The sequence below is a fragment of the Melozone crissalis genome, unplaced genomic scaffold (assembly GCF_028551555.1).
Source record: "Melozone crissalis strain CALT ecotype California unplaced genomic scaffold, PUWL_Pcris_2 ptg000018l_1, whole genome shotgun sequence".
In the NCBI taxonomy this organism is placed as follows: domain Eukaryota; kingdom Metazoa; phylum Chordata; class Aves; order Passeriformes; family Passerellidae; genus Melozone; species Melozone crissalis.
Window position 1 is genome coordinate 45,817,236 of NW_026535796.1, and position 16,438 is coordinate 45,833,673.

At 41.3% G+C, this 16,438-nt stretch overlaps 1 protein-coding gene across 2 annotated transcripts in view; it reads left to right on the top strand.

The window, feature by feature from the left end:
• Positions 1–6,273: 6,273 nt before the first annotated feature.
• PPP2R5C (protein phosphatase 2 regulatory subunit B'gamma) overlaps positions 6,274–16,438 on the top strand; it is a 71,232-nt gene continuing 61,067 nt past the window's right edge. Inside the window, exons 1-2 of one of the 2 annotated variants that reach the window (XM_054275247.1) lie at positions 6,274–6,324; positions 7,873–7,938. In XM_054275247.1, coding sequence (XP_054131222.1) covers positions 6,298–6,324; positions 7,873–7,938 — 93 coding nt within the window. In that variant the 5' untranslated portion in view covers positions 6,274–6,297. Of the gene's footprint in view, positions 6,325–7,872; positions 7,939–16,438 lie in introns of those variants that run through there. The other variant, XM_054275250.1, reaches the window with a different exon arrangement.

A 16,438-nucleotide genomic window follows, 5' to 3' on the forward strand; every position in this document is an offset into this window, starting at 1 on the left:
CTCTAATGTCCCTGCAGAGCTCTCTGAGATCCCTGCAGCTCTGTCAGATCCCTGCAGAGCTCTCTGTAAGATCCCTGCAGCTCTGTCAGATCCCTGCAGCTCTGTCAGATCCCTGCAGAGTTCTCTGAGATCCCTGCAGCTCTGTCAGATCCCTGCAGAGCTCTCTGAGATCCCTGCAGCTCTGTGATCCCTGCAGCTCTGTCAGATCCCTGCAGCTCTCTCTAAGATCCCTGCAGCTCTGTCAGATCCCTGCAGCTCTCTCTAAGATCCCTGCAGAGCCTGCTCGGTGCAGCGGCAGGCAGCCTGCCCTAGGGGGAGCGAGCCAAAAGCGCTGCTGGTGGAAGCTGCTCCTCGCATTCTGACAAGGCAGCACGGATTGCGCCTGAAAATCAGAAATCCAGGGTATCCATCATCTCAGGAGATGGACACTCCTGTGCACACGCAGACACGGAGCCTCCTGAGCCCACAAACTCATGGCACTTGCAGGGTTAAGTCCTGAGCACGCCTTCTGTGTGTGTCTTTCAACTCTTCCCACACTGAGATAAAAATACACAGCTATATTAGCTATGACCAATCCTAAAAACGGCAGAAAAAAGATCTGAAGTGTAGAAGGAGAAAATCTTGTATGGCATCAACAGGAGGTACAATTAATTGGATGTCTTCATTCATTTTATAAATACCAACTTAAATATGATAAAAATGAAAATGTAGGAGTTTTAGCTGCAGTCACCTTTATGTTACTAGTCTCACTCATCTGATACAAAATTAATCTTTCCTTTGATATCGTGTGGGAAGAAGGAATGCTAGTACATGTATGGGAACATTGTATTTAATGCAGCAAAATCCTGGAATGAACAAAGACTGCTAAAAATTGCACCAAAACACACCATAAAAATACTAAATTTGGACATGAAAAAGAAATGAACTATCAAAAATAAATATGTCCCTTCTACCTCCTAAATGTTAGGCAGATTAAATTTCCTAAATTTCAAACAGATAATTATATAATGTTTTCAAGTAATGCTTAACTCATTATAGAGACAAAAAAATAAACCCACAGAAATAGAGGAAATGTGAAAATAGACATCCTAATTTATAAATGTCACAAACAGAGTTAACAGAGTTGCCTGTCTTTGAGGTTTTTCCTGAAAAGATTCAAGTCCATGACATACAGCAAAGTCTTGCTTTTAAGATCTTTTTATTTGCTTCACTGAGGCAGAAGAACATCAAGCGATTTGTACAAAGTGTTTTAATGTTACTATTTTTGTAATTCCCATCTCTCTGGAATTTGGGTATCAGCACACAAATTCAGGCACTCCTCATAGGAATTGGCATTCTGGATAAGACAAATGGTTCATCCGGCTTAATAGCCTGTCTTTTACTTTGATCATCCTCTGAATTCCCCAATGTAGGTCATTTTAATACTTAATAACCACTGTGGTAACTGTGGCCACAAGCAGATAAAAATGTTTTAACTATCATTAGATATCATTAGATATTTTTGTGATATATTATTTGTCCAGAATACTTCTGAATCTCTGTATAGATGCTTGTCATGGTTTAATCCCAGTAGTCAGCTCAGCATCACACAGCTGCTTGCTCACTTACTCCCAGTGGAATAGGAGTGAGAATCAAAAGGGTAAAAATGGGAAACTTCATAGGTTGAGAAAAACACAGTCTAATGTTAATTAAAAGAAAATACACAAAGAAGAAAATATTTTAAAAACCCAAAACAATTGCTCACCACCAGCCAACAGATGCCCAGCCAGTCCCCAGGAAGTGCCAGCCTCAGCCAAGCTCCACTCACCTCCATCCAGTTTTAGTGCTGAGCAAGACATCATAGAGTATGGGACAACCCTTGGGTCAGCTGGGGTCACTGTCCCAGTTGTGTCCCCTCCCAACCTCTTGTGTACTCACAGCTTCCTCATTGGTGGGGCAGTGTGAGGAGAAAAGGTCTTGAGGTTGTGTAATCACTGCTCAGCAATAACAAAAACACCCTTATGTTCTTAGCACTGTTTTCATCACAAATTGAAAGCACATCTAGCCCCATAGAAGCTACAATGAAGAAAGGTAACTCTATCCCAGTTAAAACCAGTGCAACGCCTTAGTAACATTCTGCATGAGTTGTCAATTCTCATTATTTATGTTTTTCAAATTCCCTTCAAAATTAAGTTGGCCCAAATAGAAATCCAGAATCCATGTGTTAGTTAATACTGAAAATTCTTAAAGCTAAGATCCAGATAGCATAATCAATCATACATGATTTTTTTTATTTTTTACTAGTCCAGATTTTCCAAAGATACAGATTAATATTACCTCTAGAAGGCATAAATATGACACTACTAAAGAGACATGTGATTCATAATGGTTCTGAACATGTATCTCTGATTCTGTTTTAAGTGATGCCAATAATTGCCATTTGTAATTATGTGGTCACATATAGGGCTAAAATATCATGTTGTTTAGATGCAGGAAGCTCCAAGCTCGACCTATTACTAATAACCTCAAGAGTCTGACTTTTATACAGCTGTGAATAAATTGTTTTGCAACCTTTACAATACTGTAACAGCAGGGCATCCAACACTAATGGATTTTAAAATAATTGAGAATTAAAGCCTTATAATTTAGATTGAGAGCAGCACAAGAATTATTTAATGTGATTCAGGGTAAGCAGAATGAATTCATGCTTGTAGAGAAAGTTCCTGAAAGATGTTTAAGCTTTTGTTGTGAAGTTGAGTATACTGGTTTTGCAGCTTTTGGTGTTAGATTGCATAGAAGCAGAATCTATTGCAGGTGCTGATTAAGTAGTTTGTTCCCTCAGTTAGTTCCTTCACACATAATCTGCCAGTTCCACTATTCATGCCAGGAAAGTTACCTTAAGTAGTATTTTGGCTCGTGCAAGCATGAGAAAAAAATGTTTCTATTTCAACCCATCTATTCCAGCCTCTTTACTGCCATTGGTCCTTCAGGTTTCAGCTCTCTCTATCTGACACAGTGTGCCAGACAACCAAAGGCTGCACCAGTCAGTGAAGAGATGTTTTGGGAAACAGCCTGACAATGTTTGACAATTATGTATTATGATGACAGTTCACTGGCTGCTAAAACCTTGTCCACAACTGCTGTTGCATAGTTTCAGCGGAGCCAAATTAAGGGCTTCCTAGCAAAAGGTCTCATTGTCTCCTGTCACCACTGCTCAGTTAGTTTTCTGCCATTTTGACAAGCTGAACTGGCACACCGCCCAATTAAACCAGAGGCAGGGCACGGGAAGCAATAAAGCCATGCAACTGGGGATGGAAGATGTTATCCCTGTCACAGTGACAGTGGTCTGTTCAGTAAACTCAGGCCAGAGCATGACTGCTCAACCACTGTAAAGGGATTAAAAACAAACAACAAAAACAAATGAAAAGCAATCAAACAGACTAGAATATCCAATACAGCTGGAGAGGACTAACTGTGTAAATATTCCCCTTTCATTGGCACTCAGGACACTTGGCCCAGATTCAAGCTATTAAGTATTATCCAGGTGTTTTACACAATACTTGACATTATTTGGTGGCTTAACTTCTGCAGATTTAGAGAATTTGATCAGTACAGTAAAAAATGCAAAATGAAAACTATGCTACATGCATTAGTTTTTGACATTTTCATTAGAGGGATAACCTAATCCATGTGAATATGTCTGGTTTTTGAAAACATCTAATTTGCATAAAATGTTCAGAAGTTCATGCAAATATTAATATAGTCATATTCACACTCAAATGACATCACCTTATTTACATAGTTATTCCTACTCCATAGCAGAATAATTAGGCCCACAGTGCCATATCGTTGCAGTAAAAGTAAGATTTCATCACAGAAGTCACATATCTTAGTCTCAGGTTTTAGGAAGGCACTAGAGCATACAGACAGAACTATTTTTCTTGTAAACCTCCTCCACCCACTAATTATTTCATATAATAGAGCAGGCCTTGAAAAACACAATTGCTTTCTGTTACTGGTGAATTAGACTCTGCAGCAAAGCGAGGTGAGGGGGAGTCAAGTTTTCATAAGAGTTTCTACATCTGTGGTCACAAAGAAAACCTCATAAATGTTAACTGAGTCAGTGCCAACTTTTGAACCTGCATTCAGTTCAACATATTGATTCAAGGTTTCCCAACTAACTGCAAAATAAGGACAGACAATTCTTTCTGCTCCTGCTCAGAAGTACTTGGGTAAGAATGACACTGACAGCGTTTTTCCATTATTTAGAAAAACTATGAGCCCTAGCAGCACAAAAGAGGCCAAGAGCCAATGAGAAACTCATTAAGCTGCTTAAACTGATCTAAATCTAGGCTGTTGAGGTCACATCCCGCCCCCGCCACATATTTCCACCCCCTTCCTTCAGCCAGCGTTAGTGTTTACAGAAGCAGGTGGTGGTGTGCCAGTTCAAGGCAAAAACAAAACCAAAAAAACCAAACAACAAACTCCAAACCAAAACTAAACCAATACACCAACACATCCCTTTGGGAGGATAGTTTTCAACCTGATCAATTCTATGAGCAGGTTTAAAGTTCAGAGCACCAGCAGCAGTGCAGAGGAGGGAGACAGGAGCACAACAGCTGGGAATTAAGAGTAGTTTAAGCTTCTACAAAACTGTAACCTAACAGAGAAGTGGAAGCTCTTGAGTTTATCCCTAGCCATGCAAACCCTTTCATACACTGATTAAACTCCAGACTACAGATGGAGGTAGATTTCTTTCCTTTGCTGTCTATTACTATTTCAAAAGCCCATGTTATTCTGTTAGTCAGAAATGTCATTTATTAGTAGCAACTCATTCATGACTGGCTCTCAGCAGAGACACAGTGGTGATAACTGCACCTCATTTCTAAGCTCTCAAACCAGAGATGAAAGGATAAGAGGCAGACATTATTTGTTTCCTAGCACTTAAGAAACAGGAAAGGAAGAGGACTGAAGTAAGAGGAAGCAGCACTCCACAGCCAGTAAATTCCTTTGCAGTGCCTGGAAAATAGAAAGTTTGTCTTTTTCACCACAGCAAAAGCAATGTTTCAATATAATGGATACATGTTGATACAAGTATCTAACATTAGATACCATCCCATCAGATACCAATGTTTGTTGGACTTCCATATCCCAAAAATGAGAGCATATCTGTTTGCTCTTGCTGGATTCAATACTCACAGGCTGGGTAGGGAATGAGATCAATTTCACTGTTACGCTGTATTTATTAAGGTGCAATTTTTCTATCCTTTAGCAGTACTACACAATTAGAATTTAACAAGTACATCCAATCTAAATTTAAAATATTTTATGTCTTGATGCTATTAGGACTGCTAATGTCCTTTGCACTTTTTCCTCAGCGAACAATTAATTTGCGGCTTAATCTGACCATGGGAGAAGTACAGTTTGTAAATTTTCCAGATGGAGTATTTGCACATTTATTTGGCATTAAAATTGTCCTAAATTTTGCATTCTGGTTTTGGGAGATTAATAAGTGATTTGTTTGGACAAAAAATTATCTCTAGTACAGGTGGACATGATGAAAACATGCACAACCGAACTCAGGCTTTTAAAAGCAATCAAGATATGGTTTCAAAACCAGTCTGCAACTTCCCAAAGTTCACCTTCCCCACCCACATTCTGCAAGCGCATATTGAAGTACTCAAAATGATGATGGACACGCGGGATTTGCACGAGAGGGCCAGCTAACTTCAGGCATGCCCTATGTTGGTTTTTTGTTGTTGGGTTGTTTTTTTTTTCCCCCTAACGTTTCCGCTCCCCAGTGACGGGTGCCCCTCGCCCAAGAGCGGCGGAGGCAGCGGCTGCAGGGACTCCCCGCTTCCCACGGGCCGCCACAGGACGAGCCCGCCGGAGCCTCGGGGCCCTGAGGGCACCTCAGCCCGTCCCGCTGCCCCGCTCAGCCTGCGGGAACACCCCGAGGCGCGGCCGGAGCCCGGGCGGAGCGGGGGAGCCGTCGGGAGAGCCCCGATCCCGCCAAGAGAGCCCTGGAGCGGCCAGGAGCGCTCCGATGCCGCCGGGAGAGCCCCGGAGCCGTCGGGAGAGCCCCGACCCCGCCGGGAGAGCGCCGGGGGCGGAGGCGCCGCCAGCACCGCCCGCTCGGTGACGAGCGCGAGCTGCGGCCCACGTGACGCGCGCAGCCAATGGGCGGGCAGCGCCCGCTCCCCGCGGGCGGGGGAGGAAGGGGGAGCACCAAGGCCGCCGCGGAGCGGGGGAGCGGCAGCGCGGGGCGGGCGCGGCGCGGAGCGAAGCGGGGCCGGCGGGGGCTGCGCCTCCGCGGCCATGCCGAATAAAAACAAGAAGGAGAAAGTGAGTCAGGGGGGCGATCGGGAGAGGCCGAGCCCCGCGGGGAGGCTCTGGGGTGCAGGCCCCGCGGGGAGGAGGGGCCTGGGGTGGGGGGCGGCAGCGGCGAGCGGCGCCCGTTCCCAGGCGCTGGGAGAGCCGCGCGAGGGGCAGCCCCGGGTGAGGGCGGCTCCGTCCCTCCCGCCCTCGCTGCGGAGTGCCGGCCTCCCCCGGGTGCCGGGGAGGGGGCAGCTCCCGGCGGGGCCTAGGCCGGGGGTGCCGAGGCGGGGTCCTGGTACCGTCTCGCCGGCGGCCGTCGGAGGGAGGGAGTCGGTGGAGGGCGGCCGTGGGTTTGGCGTGCGGGGGAGTGCTGGAGGGAGGGGATGGGAAACGTGTGCTCAGCCCGGGCTGGCTGAGGCGGAGCGGGGCTCTCGCTCGGGGCTGGCCCGGGGGCGTTGGGGAGGGGGAAGGGATTATTTCCATGGCAAGCTGGGGGCGTCCGTGCCCACGGCTGCCTGCCCGGGCCCCGTCCTGGGAAGTTTGGCTGCTGCGTAGCTCTGGCTGCGGTGGGGGTTGCGCTTTTGGGATCTCCATAAGTATTCAAGGAGCACTGATCGCCCCTCGGAGGCTTTCAGCTCCTTCTCCTGACAATAGAATGAACCGAGCTTTGGCCCCGCTTTGCCTCAGGCTCCGGGGAGTGATTTGTCTGGCGGCTACGAAAGGGGCTTGCACAAGTAATGATGGCAGAAAACTTGTAAACCCGGCAGGAAGTTAGCTGGATTGCACTTTATTTTGTGTGATAGGCAATTAGCCGTGAGTGGAAGTCAGAAACAGTGAAGTGTGCTGTCCTCCTCTGCCAGCTGCTGTCCCTCTCGACCGCTTCTGTTTAGCTTTTAGTTTGTCAACGTCATTTTAAAATTGGGTGTAGGGAGGTTGAATGTTGAGGTTTTTGGGAGTTGATTGCTTTGAATTTTCCCAATATCCTTGGCACTTTCGATGTTAGAAACATTGAAACTTTTTTCACTTTTCTGAGAGTAACAAATTTCAGAAATGGGTGAAGGATTCAAGGTAAGTACAATGCTGTGATGCAGAAAATTGAGTTGTGGGCCTACTTCTAACAGTAGACTTTCTAGCCCCTAGAGTAGACAAAATAATAAAGTGTAAAACGTGTGCTATACTGATGCTAGTTTCAAATCTAAGCTAAATATAAATATTTCTGAACCAAAAAACCAAAGACAGCAAGGTAGTAAAACTAAGTATTTTCTCAGACATGGTTCAAATCATTTGCATTCTTTGTCCCTGCCTGCTTACCTATGTGAAAGCTTATCTTTATAGGTGAATTTTGAGGCATAAATAAAACTCCAAAGTCTTTCTACCGATAAAAAATTATTAAAGTGGCTTTGTGGAGATTTACAGTTCAATATTATTATCTTCCAGTTAAATTGTATAATTTTTATTCTGCTAATTTTATTACTTTTAGCAAATGTCTAAAAAAGCCTGATTCCTTGACTTGAGAATCTGTCTAGATCTCCTTTAAAAAAAAAAAAAACTGAAACTGCAAACTTTTTTTTTAAGGAACCTGCAAAATCAGTTAAGAGTGGAAAAAGTGGCAAAGATGGACAAGATAACCAAGAACATGAGGTAAATATTACTAAAAACCATAGTATTTTTCACAGTCATTTGTAAAACTTCTAAAAAGTGCTTTAAGGTTTTTTACATTGTAATTTTGACATGATGGTAGTTTTGAGGGAAATGAGTCTGGAACTACTGCCCTGGTATTTGGTAAGATATAGGATGATGCTTTTAAGGAAGTCAGTTTTATTTAGAGTAAATAAATATTTGCTTGCTACGGTCTTAAATACTCATGTATTCCCTTTTTTGGTTATGAGATGTACATCTGTCTTATTTTCTGCTTTTATTGTGAGTTTTTGGGCTTCTCTTCTTGTTGCTCAATGTCGTTTTTAGAATTCTCTGTAATTCCCAGAGGTCTCTTCTCTCAAACTGTCGATGCTGGCGTGTCAGTGTAGTGTCAGTAGCCTGGTTTATTGTCAGGAGACCTTAGGCATAATCAAAGGCTGCCAGCTGTTGTGTTGTGTAGTTCCTTTTTATAGGTATATGATGAAGTGTGCCAGTTTTGGCTAATTATTCTGTTGATTTTTTTTCTCCTCCTGCATTTCTCTCTCGTTTGCCCACTAGCAAGGCACAGCAACTTGAAAAGGGACAATTAAATCATTATTTACTCCCTTGCACACGTTCATCCAGCAACTCAGAATTAGTAGTTTTGTTTGATTTGGAAATCCACCATTTACGTTAATTTCCTGAAATTTCCTTTAAAATGTTCTTAGTAGTTGAAATGTAAAATGATATTTTGAAAAGTTATGTATTTCAGCCTCTGAACAATTCTTGGTACTGAAAGATAATGTTTGAGAACAAAACACTCATCCAGCTTTACTGTTTTTGCTGTCCTGAAATGACTGGTAGGGGTAGGTGGATTGGACTATTTATTGTATGCAGCTCAATGAGTTCTCATTTGTCTGTTGTGCAGAGTGATTCATGCTACTGTCATAAATCAAGAAGATCATTAAAACTTGTAATTTGTGTGTAAAAGTATTTTGGTAAATTCCTGTAAGAGTGATTGAGTTTTGATGGAGGGAAGCTAGCTACTAGAAAGGATCTCAGCTACCAGGGGAGCTTGTAGAATGAAGTGGGAAATGTATCAGTGTAGATGTTCATAGTGGTGTAAATAGATGTACTTCATTGTGATGTGTTCTGTCTTTGCAGTATATTGCTATGATAATAAAGAGAGTATCACTTGGCCATAATTTTAATTCCTGTGTAGTTGTAAGACTCATTATTATCACCATCTTTGGAGTACATTTGTTGACTACTTATTTTCTCAGGCTTCTGAATGACAAGTTTCTGAGACCAAGACTAATTTTCTTATTCCCTCTTGGTACTTCAGGATTGAGTGTAAAGCTCCTCAAGATAATAAATGAGGAGCTGTGTATGGTAGCCAAAAATGTGTATGTGGGTTTCTTTGTCATTTCTTCCTGTCTTTGCAGATCTAGATTTTTGGGGTTTAAACTTGAAATGTGAGAGAGATGAATCTCAATTGCAGAATGTTTTACTGTTCATACACTGTTTCCTTTGTCCATCCAGGTAGAATTCCCAATGAAAAGTACAGATTACTTGTCCAGGATACTTGACCATATGTGAGCAGGGGCAGAATGGGAGAGGAACTGGGAATGTGACTGGCACATGAAGTATGGTTGTCATTCCCAGTGGGCATTATTTAGTCTCCATACAATTTTGAACACCTCAGTGGTTGACTCATTATCTTAATTAATGGAGTAATTGCACACAAAATAGTAATGTAGACTTTGCATTCTAACGTGGCTGGCTGTAATCCTGCTGGATGTTAGTTGATGCTTGTATGAGCAGAAAGGAGGCTATTTATTAACATGGTGAAGGTTGGTAAGTACAGAAATATTCAGGAGCATCCTGTTAATGCATTTTTAGGTTTCCTTTCTCTTTGAAAAAGGTTGTTGTCATGTGTTGTTCTACATATGTTTTAATATGGCTTTTAAAAAATCCTCTCCTAGACTATGAGTAGGTTTGGAAATATGGTGGTTCATTTCAGCTTTTTGTTTCTCAAAATGCATTTAATGCATATGCATTTAATGCAAATGGCAGATTGTAAAGACTAGAAACTGCCTGCTGTTCAAAGAACAGGGACAACACAAGCAGCAGCATCCCACAAATACTTTATTTATAGATACTTTTATAGCACTTAACTAAATTCATGATGCCTTGAACTTCTATAGATAAAAAAAGTAAAACAGATCTTAGTATTTACAAAAATGAGCATGTGTTTTTCCTGTCTTGCAGTCAGAGAAATGAGGTTTCAGTTGATGGAAGCTGTACAGCAAGTTTGAAAAGGGATTGAAATGATTCCTGATATACCAGGTCCAGAATGCCCATGCTAAAAGAGGGTGAAAATCACTGAAGCTGATGGTTTTTGCATTGGCTGAGTGTGTTTACTCTAAAGAAGCATTGCTACATGTGAAGTAGCAGGGACCTCCCTTCTGAACTGCTGTGTGGTCAACTGCTGATGCTTGAGGAGAGAGAATCAGAGTAATGTTTATGTAGCATCTTTCATCCTGGTATACTTTCCTTTAAGCCAGTATGTGGTTTAGAAGGTTGTTTAACTGGAAGTTGTGTAAAATTAGTATTAAATTATTAATTATGTAATTGACATTTATATATATTTAATATGTATTTTGTATTTAGGGTTTTTTCCCCTAAAATCCTGCTTAATGTCCCCTACATAGGAGGACTCCTGTTACTTTGATTGTCCTTCTCTTGTTTCCATTTCCTTTTGTGACAGAGGTACCAGAAATGCACAGTCTGTATGAGGTGAGGGCACCTTGTCCTTCTGTACCCAATGCCATTACTCCAGTTTCCAGTTGCATGTTGCTCATTTATTGAACACTTAAGAAAAAGGCTAATATGATTGAGCTCCTGTTGAAGCTTATTTTGTAACCTGTTAGTAAATCCTAATAAATTAGACTAAATAGTTGCCAGAACACTTAAATCTATTCCTGTAAGTATAACCTCCTATTTCATCAGTTAGTCCAGCATACTAGTGTCCTCAGGTTGTGAACAAAGACTTAGTCTGTTGTGTAATGTTTTTCCCCTCTATGGGAGTAGTGTCTCTGCTCTGATAAATTCTTAGGGCCTTTGTTTACCAGTGCCCAAAAACTAGACTTGCACCAAAAACTGATACTGAGAATTAAATCCACCTGGATGTAGTAATTGGCCATTCCATTGGTACCTTGTGGACATATGCCCTGTGATCTAACTGGCTTTTCAATAAATTGGTTATCTGCTGGATAAGCTTTGTTGCAGAGTTGTAGAGTTTTGTTTTGTCACAGGGGTGTGGAGGTCTCCTTTTGAGTGGAGGCAGCAGTAATTTATGGACAGTCTTGTTTAGAAAAGGTGACTGGGTCATAGTTAATGACTTAAAAAACATGACCTTTTTGTATCTCTAGAAAAACCTAACCTAACACCTAAAATAATTCAAGTGCAGTACTTTAGCAGTGGTTTTCAAATACTACCACGGAGGAAGGAAGTTAAAATTCTAACCCTACATACTCTTTATTTCTGACTTTTTTTGTCTGTGAGAGAGTAGGTGGTAAAACTTGCTCTTTTCACCAGTCACTGGAACAGTTCAGGACAATTAATTCACAACTGTGATTCACTGGGGGATGGAAGGGTCAGAAGTAGCTGGTGGCCTTTCATAGATGACAATAGTCTGGTATAAAACTAGGTGACTGGGAGTGATGGCTTCTTCTGTGTCTAGCTGGACTGGCCTAAACTGGCATGAAATTTCTAAATTTAATTTGTTTTTATTTTCAATCCAGATGCTGAGTAGTCTGTAGAAGGCAAAGACTATTTTTGTTGTTTGAGAAAGTATTGGTTTGGTGACTATCAGCAAATGAAAACAGAAATTATAACTCATTCTTCTGCCATGCAGAAAAGCAAACGGAAAACTAATGTGGTTTTGAGAAGCCTCTCTCTGTGTATGTATTATCTTGTTTCCACGTGCTGTCCTTGTTGGTTCTTTCTACTTTAAAGGTATTTTGTTGTGGTTTTTTTTCTTCTTTTTAATGTAGGTAAATCACAGTGTAATAAAATGCAAATTGTATTAGCCATTTTTCTTACTGTGCAAGAAATGGATCTATTGATAGCATATGTTGCTGATGTTAGACTGTAATCACTGCTGAGACCAATTTTAAAAATAATTTAAAGTCTTTTAGGTGCTGATCCATGCTTCTATCCTGCCACTGTCCCACAGCCATCACTTTTCAGTAGGTGTATTACTGTAATGGGTTCCAGTGCAAAATTTTGTAAGGCTTTGTTTTCAGAAGTTTTTCTTCCCTGCTTTTTGAGGCCTTTTTAATTTAGAAGTTAATTTCTTAAGCTTCTTAGCATAGTGGTAATACTTTTCAGTTAATAGATTTTCCAAAAAATTATAGAAATCTCTGTTTGCATCTTCAAAACACTTCAGCACAAGTAATGATTTTCATCCCTCTGAAAGAACCTCCAGAGGTGGCTCTCCAGTTTTCCATGATCACCTTTCCTCTATTAGCCAGCACATGGTGGGGAAAGGCTGTCAGTATTCTCACTACTTCTTTAAATAATTCCTGACTATATGAGCACAAAGGATTGTCACTTCCATTAAAGGTAGGAAGTTGCAAAAGGAATGGGTAGTAGAAGCAGTGTTGATGTTTTTTGCATGGCTTTTTAAGCTGAGATCACATGTGGAAGTATCCTAACATTTAAAGGAAGGCAAGGAATAGACAAAAGCAATAAATCCAGCACTGTTTTGTGTTAACACGTTTCTGTGATCAGCTGAAGTTACTTAGAATGTTGAGTGGATATTCTCTATATATGCTGCTTATTTTTCTCATGTTTACTGTTTGTGATTTTCATTGTTGTGCTATTTACCCTGAGAAACAAACATACCTGATCTTGAAGATGGGGACTGTTACACAGTGTCCAGTTTGAGACTAGAATTTTCTACTTCAGAATTTTTTTAAGTTATATTTGAAAGCCTTGGCACAAGTAAGCACTAATCTGGCAGTTCATTTAGGCACCAATGCAGAGGAGATTGAAGTTTGGGGATTGGGGAGGGGACAAAGTTCTGCAATTGTTTGTCTTCCTTGTTAACATGTATTAGGACTGCTCATAAATAATTTCTTGAAATACCTTCTTGTCACAGGTAGGTATTTATCCACTTATGTGAATAAATCCATCCATCATTTAGGTAATTTCTGTTATTGTTGTTCAGTTGTAGAATCACAGACAGGGATGGGTTGTGTTGGAAGAGACCTTCAAGTCCATCTAGTCCCAGTCCCTCTGCCATGGGCAGGAACACCTTCCACTAGACCAGGTTGCTCACACTTCCATCCAGCCTAGCCTTGAACACTTCCAGGGGTGGAGCATCCACAACTTCTCAGGGGAAACTCTTCCAGTGCCTTACCACTCTCACAGTAAAGAATTTCTTCCTGATATTTAATCTAAACTTACTCTCAGTTTAAAGCCATTCTCCCTTCTCCTGTCCCTACATGCCCTTGTAAAAAGTTTCTGCATCTTTCTTGTAGGTGCCCTTCAGGTACTGGAAGGCTGCAGTTAGGTCACCCCAAAGCCTTTCTTCTCCAGGCTGAACAAACCCAATCCTCTCAGTCTTTCTCCTAGCAGAGGTGCTCCATCCCTGTGATCATCTTTGTGATCTGCCTCTGCACTTGCTCCAGCAGCTCCATGTCCTTCCTGTGCTGAGGCCCACACAGCTGGATGTGGTGTTCCAGGTGGGGTCTCAGCAGAGCAGAGGGGCAGAATCCCCTCCCTCCCTGCCCTGCTGCCCACGGTGCTGTGGATGCAGCCCCACACACGGGTGGTTTCTGGGCTGCCAGTGCCCGTGGCTGGGTCATGTGCAGCCTCTCATCCACCAGCACCCCAAAGCCTTCCCAGCAGGGCTGCTCTCCATCTCTTCATCCCCAGCCAGGATGGACACCAGAGTTGCCTGGACCTTGGTGCAGCACCAGCACTTGGTCTTGTTAAAGTGCATGAGATTCACATGGGCTCATTTCTCAAGCTCGTCCAGGCCCCTCTGCATGGCATCCCAACCCTCATGCCATTTGGGCAGTTTCTGTAACTCAGTAGCACTGCAGTTTGGATACATGCCATTCACCATCTTTGAGGTGTAAGATTGTTCTTTACTTGTTCTTGGTAGAAACTGTTGTCCTCAACAAAGAGATACATTTAGCACTGACGGGCGTCTTCATGTCATAACAACCCCAGCTGGGCCCTGGCTCTTCTCTTCAGTGGTGAGCCCCAGCTGGACAGGCTGCAGGGCCAGTGCTTTCATGAGCCACTCCCATGCAGTAGCAGATAAAGGTGATTTAAAACTGGTGGTCTTGCATTTGGAAGAAGAGATATATTATGAAATAAAATTGAAATTTCAAACAACTTGTCCTCTCGAGTTTGAATCATGGAATGACTATAAATAGACCATGTTAGACCCATTATATAGCTTTCCAGGGCTATTAGTTTGGGATTTTACTCATAACATTAGCAAAACAGGATCTTAAACCAAAACTGTGTATGAAGTTGGGGTGGATTTTCTCCTGAATCAGTTATAATGGATACAAAATAAAGTCTGTGGGCTTTGGAGTGGGCTTGTTTAGTTTTAAATTGGTGTGCCAAGTTCTTTAAGAAATTAATTTGAAAACTAAGTTTTGATCATATCTTGAAGTTCTGATTTTCTTTCCTAGAGAGATTATTTTAATGGATTGATATAACCATTAAAAAATACTTGAGTGTATACACCTACTTGAGTGTATATACCCTCAGCTATTTACTGAGTTAAGAGATGCCATGTGTTATTCTTAGAGCATCTACAAAACTTTTTGTTTGTCTTTAACTTCTGTAATTTTCCTATTTCCAATTTTTATTGACATCTTGGCATTTTGATTTTGGCAACTGGAATTTCCTTCTGTCTTCTAAGCAAAGGCACCTTAATACCGAATAGTGGAGTTACCTTAATGGTGTTTGTTATGTAACTTTAACATTATGCTTCTAAAATTAGTGGTGTTATTAAAGTGTACCAAACACTGCTGTATACAAGTATTTTGTTACCTAAAATGGGACACTTCTGAAAACAGGATCTTATGTCCTTCTACTTCTTACACAAGGCTGACAACTGCTTGTGTAACATATGAGGTGTGAGAACAGTGTGTGGTTTAGTACTTGCTATCCTCTGCTTCCTAATGGTGTTTCTAAGCTCTCAGAATCATTTCTGAATGGAAGCAGCACAGCAATGAAGGTGAAGGCTGTTCTAATCAAAAGGAACAAAGGGACTTTCAAAAATGGATACCAGCATTTTGTAAACTGAAAATATCCTTTTCATCCTTTGTTTCAAATTGCTTCTCTTAAACTTTTTTGTAAGAATTAAGGCCTAGCACTCAGAGAGTACTCAGATGTACATTAACACATGTAATACAGAATTATTAATGTAGTTATCTCTTAGAGAATACAGTGAGAAAAACAGGTAGCTGTTGAATCTACCCATATGTTCACAGACTACAAACATACCTTGTGTGCATTTTCCCCCCCTCAATTTCATTTGAAAACAGAATAAATTTGTCATTCTAGAAGTGGAATGGTATAGGCTTTGGGGTTTTTTGTTGGTGTGTCCTTCCCTACAACAGGCTTAGAGGGCCATTTACAGAAACCAACCAGCCAAAAGCTAGGAAAAAAATCCTGGCCTATTCCTGAATATGCTTCTTAAAAGATGACTGCCGAATATTATAATTTGCTACACATTTATAGTGACTTTTATATACTTCCTCATCACTTCTCAATTTAGCAGTCTGAAATACTGACAAGTATTTCAGCAACATGTAGAATAAAAGCATATGAGAGCCAAAGATGAAATGATTTGGTGTAACAATTCTGTAGAAGCAGTTACAGTTATTATTCATAGAATCATAGAATGGTCTGGTTGGAAGAGACCCACAAGATTATCTAGTTCCAACCTGCCATGGTGAGGGACACCTTCCAAAAGACCAGATTACTTGTCATGGACTTCAACTCTCTCAAAGAGCATCTAATACAAATACCAAATTGGTGGGCAGGAGGCAAAGTAAAAAAAGATTTCAGTATGACTGTGTGAAGTGAGAAGCTTCTATGAATAGATCAGGGAGCACAAAAATATGGACCTCAGTGGTAAAGCAACATGTGCAGTTGCCTTAGCTCATCAGTAGCTGTATATAATTAAAATTTACAGTGGTGTATAGGAGTTGGTGCCTAAAGCAAATGTGTTAGTGTGTGATTTCCTTCAAATGTGGGAACCTTACATATATATGTGTGCATATGTGTATGTACATACATATATCTAAAAAGAACAAGGGTAGTTTTTGTTGGTTTGGGGTTTTGTAAAGTAAAAGGATGCTTCAGGCTCATCAGAGAGAAATTATAATGAAAATCAATAAGTAAAGTAATTGAAGCCAGGCCATCCTTTATCCAGATTCTTCATCCCTGTGTTTGTATAAATGCTTTGAAATAATACTTAGGACAT